Raw genomic sequence first — 7,967 nt, 5'->3', positions numbered from 1 at the left:
GATCAGAAAGGACAGGTCTACGTCAAGTTTCATTTAGAATTGGAGGGGTGACAGAGAAAGAAAATAAAATAGGCTTGCTCGGGCAATTTAAGCTAATCAATTTAGATCCCGGAGCACAGGCAATAAAACAACAACAAAAAACACCCCTCCCTCGGCTTCCTTCTCCCCCAGGTGGTTGTTTCTGAACTAATATTGAACACAGAAGCCACTGTGGAAAAGAGAGCAATATAGCAATAGCAGTACAATAATGGTAAAAGCAATAACAAAGAAGAAACAATAGCTTCAGATCAAGCATTTATTTTAAAAGGCTTCATTTTGCTAAGTTGTCTAGAACAGTGTTTCTCAACCAGACATGGTCAAGTGTGCCACGAAGAAGGAACCTCAGCTTCTGGTCTTGCAACTTTTTGCTGAGAGTGCGAAGAGCGAAAAGTTGTGAGACTGGAAGCTGAGCTTCCTTCTTTGCGCCTTCCAAGTTTCCCTGGCGGCGGCAGCAGCAGGTGAGCTTTGGGGCCTGGTGGGAGGGCGGCGGCAGCAGTGGCACCGGGCAGTAGCCGCTGGTCGACGGCAGGGTGGTCGGCTGTGAGCCAGAACTCCAGGACAGGCACCGACGGTGGCGGCTGGACATGTTGCTGTACACCGTACATGCTAGCATTGCGTGGCTGGCACTAGCCTGCTGGCTGGGCCAGGACGGAGGCTCCAGCCCCACGCCCATGCCCAGCGCAACGCCAGCATGTACGGCGTCTAGCAACACGTCCAGCCGCTGCTGTTGGTGCCACCGTTCCGGAGCTCCGCCCCACAACTACTGCCCAATGCCACTGCTGCGGCGTGTTGTACGATAAGAAACAGAGAAAGAGATAGCGAGAGAGGGAGAGGTGGGGAGAGATAGAAACCAAAAAAGAGAGAGAGAGAAATATTGAGATAGCAAGAAAGTTTCACTTCCAGTTTCGCACCTGGCTGGCCTGCTTGCAGCCTCAAATCAGCTGACGTCGGGAGGCTGATCATGAGTTGCTTGGCTTAACAGGCTCTGTTCTGTTTGCTGCAAGGAGGTAAACTGCTGGAAGGCAGAGGCCAAAGGGGGGGGAGAGTGAGTGGAGCTACATTTGGTGTAAAAGTTTTCATCCTCTTTTTTGGGGTAAAAAGGTGTGTCTAATAATAATAATAATAATAATAATAATAATAATAATAATTATTATTATTATTATTATTATTATTATTATTATTTATTAGATTTGTATGCCGCCCCTCTCCGAGGACTCGGAGTGGCTCACAACAATAAAACATCATATAGAAATCCAATTGTTAAACCAGTCTTTAAAACCCCCCTATTAAAACAGTCATACAGCCCAAACACACCATCCATAAAGTCAAAAGGCAGCTAAGGATATATCAATTCCCCCATGCCTGGCGACATAGATGAGTTTTCAAAAGTTTGTGAAAGGCAAGGAGGGTGGGGGCAGTCCTAATCTCTGGGAGGAGCTGATTCCAGAGGGCTGGGGCCGCCACACAGAAGGCTCTTCCCCTGAGTCCCACCAGACAGCATTGTTTCGTCGACGGGACCTGGAGAAGGCCAACTCTGTGGGACCTAATCGGTCACTGGGATTCGTGTGGCAGCAGGCGGTCCCAGAGGTATTCTGGTCCAATGTATACTCTTATACTCTGAAAAATACGGTAATTTTAGTAATGAGAGTCTAAGATGCTGTTGCCAAAGGAAATACAAATGCTTTTAACCCAATATTTTGCTCTGCTCTGCAATTCATTTTTTAAAAATGATCCTGGAATATTTGCTTTATTATAATTTCAAAGAAGATAACTTACTCTGAATGCTTAATTTCAGAGCAAGCACACGATTAGGGGTATTCATTTGACAGTGATGTGGAATTGAAACATTTCAAAGTTACAGCTCTGGAGCATGTCTTTCCAAACAGCTTCTAGAAGTTTGTTCTCATTCTTCAATCACTGCTTTAATTATTCCAACGCCATGCTAGTTGTAACACCATGATCATTTTCTACTGCAATGACGTAACTGTCACTATGCATGAAATACAACTATAGTGGTACCTCACTACTCATTGTTAATTGGTTCTGGGAGGTGCCATGAATACCAAAGCAGCTAACAACAAGAATTTCTAGCTTGTGTGTTGAGTAGCAAACAAATACCAGGATAAAATTTCCACATCAAAATGTGTTGAATACCAATATCAATGAGTTTCAAAGCTATTGAGTACTAAGGTAACATTATCAGATCTAGAACTTGCAGGCAGACAGGAGCACTGGACATAAACGTTACTAGAAATTCAACTTATGGAGGTAGAAATTAAATTTTCCAAGAGACACTTTGTTCCTGCTATTTTTAATAACCAGAGTGAAGAAGTTTTAACTCTGATTCTTTCCTCCCCACAATACTAAACATGCTAAAGGGAACTAGCTGGGTATCTATCCCAATTTTACATTTTCACCACTGCTATTGCTTTTACATAATAACCCATCACTAAATGCTCTAAAGATGTTTTGCAAAGGCACTTTGATGTTGAATCTAATAAACAGTTTCTTGCAGGCCCCCTTTAAGAACTTCAACTGCACAAGCACCGACAATTCCACATTTATTTTATTAATTAAAAGAGTGCAAACCATTTTCACCTGAATTTTTACAGTTTTTAAACATTACATTTACAAATGGGTATTTCCGCTTAAGGTATAACACTCGGGAGAAGATAAAATACACCAGGATACATGAAGTAATAGGCATATAGTTATAAACATGCTTTTAAGAGATCAGCCAAATTTAAGCTTAACATCAGAATATCTTCAGTAGCTTATATTCCATGCAGAAAAGGCTATTTTCAACTGGCCAGAACTGGAATAATTTGGAGACAGAGGAGTGGGGAGGGAGACAACTCCTCTTGGAAAATATTTAAATAGCTTAAGACAACAATGTCTACTGTTAAAAATAATTGCAGCAAGCATCCATTGTTCGTTACTTTAAACCTTGCCAAATCACGGAGGAACACAAGCTAACAGAAAAGTACTTTTTTGGAGGTATAACAGGTAGTAGCTTCTCTTAAATTGGACTGGAAAACTAGAATTTTCAAAAATAAAGTCAGAAAAAATCTGTGTAAGGCATTTCCAGAAAATGTGGGGCCGTGTTCCCAAGAAACAAGCTAACAAACGCTAACCAAACATCAGACAGCTCTCGCATCATTAAAAGCTCTTATCTGAGATCAAACACAACAAGCAAATTGGGAATAATTTCTTGTCAGAAGCAGCCTATGCCAATAAAATCAACGAATGATAAAGGCAGATTAGAGAAGAAATCAGTAGTCTTTAAAATGGATTGGCACAATATAGTTCTGTACAGTATTTTGGGAGGGTACTCTAAAATTAGGTGGAGGCCCAGACTACATGAGGAGTGGGTTTTTTGTCTAAACAAAATGGAAGTTTTAAGCATTTACTAGACTGGAGGAGTTCATTGCTGTTCCTTAAAATGTCCCCAGGGGCTTCAAATTGGAATTCACTGGCTGGAGGGAGCCTCCAAAGGTGAGGGTGATATGGCTCACTTTTTTTACATCTCTCGGTTTAAAACCCTCTGCATCAGAGTGATCCACAAAAAAAAGGCGAAATATAAAGAAGCACGAATGGACCCTTGCATATTGGTGGGCAGATCTGAAGAACCAATGATTTAGTAGGATCTGACCATTCTTCGCGGAGGGAGGGGGGCCGGACTCTTAACACAGGTGTTCTAAAAGCTACCCTGAAGTTGACTTATTTGATCCAGGCATCATCTTCAGACGTAATCAGCTTTCAGGTATGAGGAAAAGCGAGAGAAAAATGCACAGACCGCCAGATGCTGTGAAGTTGCTCTGGGAGTAAATTGCTGGTCTCACATAGGCAGGCAGGTCCCTCTGCAAATAGTTTAGTTCCAAAGCGCCGGATAAAAATGGTAGTTGGTGCAGCAAGAAGAACCCAGTATTACCTCGCGCTGTCCTTCCCTGTGTCAAAGGGCAGATCTTCAGGGCCCAACTGGTCAGCCTCGGGGAAGAGCGAGCATAATTCTGAGGCTGAAAACACAAAAGGTTTGTGGTGAAGACGCCTGATGTGGGATGACAGAGGCCTTCAGCAATGGGTTAGAAACATAGAAGACTGACAGCAGAAAAAGACCTCATGGTCTATCTAGTCTGCCCTTATACTATTTCCTGTATTTTATCTTAGGATGGATATATGTTTATCCCAGGCATGTTTACATTCAGTTACTGTGGATTTACCAACCACGTCTGCTGGAAGTTTGTTCCAAGGATCTACTACTCTTTCAGCAAAATAATATTTTCTCATGTTGCTTTTGATCTTTCCCCCAACTAACTTCAAATTGTGTCCCCTTGTTCTTGTGTTCACTTTCCTATTAAAAACACTTCCCTCCTGGACCTTATTTAACCCTTTAACATATTTAAATGTTTCCATCATGTCCCCCCTTTTCCTTCTGTCCTCCAGACTATACAGATTGAGTTCATGAAGTCTTTCCTGATACGTTTTATGCTTAAGACCTTCCACCATTCTTGTAGCCCATCTTTGGACCCGGTCAATTTTGTCAATATCTTTTTGTAGGTGAGGTCTCCAGAACGGAACACAGGATTCCAAATGGGGTCTCACCAGCGCTCTATATAGCAGGATCACAATCTCACTTTTCCTGCTTGTTATACCTCTAGCTATGCAGCCAAGCATCCTACTTGCTTTTCCTACCGCCCGACCACACTGCTCACCCATTTTGAGACGGTCAGAAATCACTACCCCTAAATCCTTCTCTTCTGAAGTTTTTGCTAACACAGAACTGCCAATACAATACTCAGATTGAGGATTCCTTTTCCCCAAGTGCATTATTTTACATTTGGAAACATTAAACTGCAGTTCCCATTGCTTTGACCATTTATCTAGTAAAGCTAAATCATTTACCATATTACAGACGCCTCCAGGAATATCAACCCTATTGCACACTTTAGAGTCATCACGCACTCACAAAAGGAAGAGCCAAGTGACCCTGATTTTTGTCACTCAGGTGGGTACTGCTGAGTCAATTCCTTCTCAAGGCAAGAATCCCTTTCTCCACTGGGCCGAACACTGGTGGGAGTGGAAGGAGGACAAACCTGGAAACCTGTAGGCTGACTGATTCAAATCAAATTCCAATGACTTTTCCTACTTAATTAAAACAACTTTGAACTAAGGTTTTTGTCAAATGATTGTGGAGATTCTCAGTCATCCAGCTCATGGTGGTCCCAAAGAGGCAACTGGACTTCCTTGTATTTTCTTTGAAGACGTTTCACTTATCCTCCAAGAAGCTTCTTCAGCTCTGACTGGAGAGTGGGAAATGGAAAGATTTTATATTCCTTGCAGACAGCTCTGACCATTTGCATTCTTTCAGAGGGTCATTGAAGCACTTGGAGGTTTATCTGTGTCCTCAGGATTACCACACCCTACTCACTATGACTCAGTCAGAGCTGAAGAAGCTGTTTGGATGAGAAGTGAAACGTCTTCAAACAAAATCCAGATGCCTCTTGAAAAAGCACTTTGGAATAAGGTATTTATCCTGAATCTGAGGAATGGGGTGAGTTCAAACTAATATGTCTCCAGGTAAGATGAAAAAAATGAGGAGAAGAAAAAAATCAACCCAGTGAAACGGAAGCAAATGTAGGCTGGCAAAAAGTGAAGAGGACCACGTTCAAGGTAGAGGTATTTTCTTTGCAAAGGATCCATCTTACCTTCATTTGAAGGCTGAACCTGGAACGGTTGGTTGTAGACCTCTGGAGTGGCACAGGAAGTCTCGGCCTCTTCCTGTTCGTCATTTTCAGTATCACACTCGATGTCGCTGTCGCTGCTCATGCCTGGCAAGAGGTGAAATCCAGCTGCACCCAGAAAGGAATAAAACAAACTGCTCAGCAGTCACAACTTTACCCTCAAAAGACAAAAAGGCTAAAGGATATCCTTAATTCTGTTGGATCTATGGAAATATAGACAGGGCAAGTACAGCTCTGGAAAACACATTTATTCATTCATTCATTCATTCATTCATTCATTCATTTGGTTTTTATGCTGCCCTTCTACTTAGACTCAGGGTTGCTTATAACATGTTAGCAATAGCACTTTTTAACAAAGCCAGCATATTGCCCCCACAATCCAGGTCCTCATTTTACCCACCTGGAAAGGATGGAAGGCTGAGTTAACCTTGAGCTGGTGTTGAGATTTGAACCGCTGATCTACAGTCAGCTTCAGTGGCCTGCAGTACTGCACTCTACCTGCTGCGCCACCTCGGCACATACAGGTAGTCCTATTTCGTTTGGTGACTATTGAAAATCACAACAGCACTGAAAAAAGTGACTTATGACTGTTTTTCACATGACCATTGCACCATTCTCACAGTCACATGATCAGAATTCAGAAACTTGGCAACCGGCATGCGTTTATGACGTTTGCGACATCCCAGGGTCATGCGGTCCCCTTTTGCTGACATTGGAACATCATCTTTCGGCTGTGGCGAGGAGGGCGTTTGCCCAGGTTCGCCTGGTGCACCAGTTGCGGCCCTATTTGGACAGGGAGTCATTGCTCACAGTCACTCATGCCCTTATCACCTCGAGGTTCGATTACTGCAACGCTCTCTACATGGGGCTACCTTTGAAAAGTGTTCGGAAACTTCAGATCGTGCAGAACGCAGCCGCGAGAGCTATCGTGGGGCTTCCTAGATTCGCCCACGTTTCTACAACACTCCGTGGCTTGCATTGGTTGCCGATCAGTTTCCGGTCACAATTCAAAGTGTTGGTCATGACCTTTAAAGCCCTACATGGCATTGGACCAGAATACCTCCGGAACCGCCTACTACCGCACGAATCCCAGCGGCCGATAAGGTCCCACAGAGTTGGCCTTCTCCGGGTCCCATCAACTAAACAATGTCGTCTGGCGGGCCCCAGGGGAAGAGCCTTCTCTGTGGCGGCCCCGGCCCTCTGGAATCAACTCCCCCCGGAGATTAGAACTGCTCCCACCCTCCTTGTCTTCCGTAAACTACTTAAGACCCATCTATACCGCCAGGCATGGGGGATTTGAGACACCTTTCCCCCAAGCTTATTATAATTTATGTTTGGTATGTATGTGCTGTTTGGTTTTTAATTGATAGGGTTTTTTAGTTTTTTCTTAATATTAGATTTGTGCCTGTACAATATTGTTTTATCGCTTGTTGTGAGCCGCCCCGAGTCTTCGGAGAGGGGCGGCATACAAATCTAATAAATTATTATTATTATTATTATTATTATTTGCAATGTTCCGATAAGCAACGACAGTGGGGAAGCCAGATTCACTTAACAACCGCGTCACTAACTTAAACAACCGCAGGGATTCACTTAACAGTGGTGCAAAAAAGATTGTAAAATGGGGCAAAACTCACTTAACAATTGTTTTGCTTAGCAGGAGAAATGGTGGGCTGAATTGTGTGTTGTAAGTCAAGGACGAACTGTAACCGCAATGTAGTGTGTGCACAGACACGCACTGGCAGAATTGGTCTGGCCACTTTCCTCAACAGTTTTCCAGACACTCTTGGCATTAGCACCAAGTCCAAATGTTGTGGTTAGCTCTGGCCCAGCTCCTGCCCCAAGGACTGTGGATGTGGGGGAGACATCCACATGCTACAGGCCTGTTTTGCCCCCAGTGGAATATGATGATGAAGGCTCCTCTGACCAAGAAGACATGAGTGACAGGGAGGAGGAGAGTGGGGCAGACAGCTCAGAAGGAGATCAATTCTCTAGCTCCTCCTTGGATTTAGAACAAGAGTTAATGATACAGCCACGCATGCGGAGAGCGATGCATAGGCAACAACAACTGAGAGATTATTATCAAAGAAAATGAGGCCACCTGTGGTTGGGTGGGGCTGTGGTGATTAGTGAGGCTGCTATAAATAGCAGCCTGTGGGTTTGGCCATTGTGGAGGATTATCTGATC

General features: G+C 43.6%; 1 protein-coding gene across 10 annotated transcripts in view; it reads right to left on the bottom strand.

Annotated features, from left to right (window-relative positions):
- Positions 1–2,587: 2,587 nt before the first annotated feature.
- TRIM37 (tripartite motif containing 37) overlaps positions 2,588–7,967 on the bottom strand; it is an 82,295-nt gene continuing 76,915 nt past the window's right edge. For all 10 annotated transcript variants that reach the window (XM_070735393.1, XM_070735395.1, XM_070735390.1 and 7 more), the window contains 2 exons: positions 5,745–5,888; positions 2,588–4,055 (listed from right to left, as the gene is read on the bottom strand). In XM_070735393.1, the coding sequence (XP_070591494.1) occupies positions 3,967–4,055; positions 5,745–5,888 (233 nt within the window). In that variant the 3' untranslated portion in view covers positions 2,588–3,966. The remainder of the gene's footprint in view (positions 4,056–5,744; positions 5,889–7,967) is intronic.

Source organism: Erythrolamprus reginae, chromosome 1 (genome assembly GCF_031021105.1).
Source record: "Erythrolamprus reginae isolate rEryReg1 chromosome 1, rEryReg1.hap1, whole genome shotgun sequence".
Taxonomy (NCBI): domain Eukaryota; kingdom Metazoa; phylum Chordata; class Lepidosauria; order Squamata; family Dipsadidae; genus Erythrolamprus; species Erythrolamprus reginae.
The sequence above is the reverse complement of the archived record's forward strand: the minus strand, read 5'-3'. Positions and strand labels throughout refer to the sequence as shown.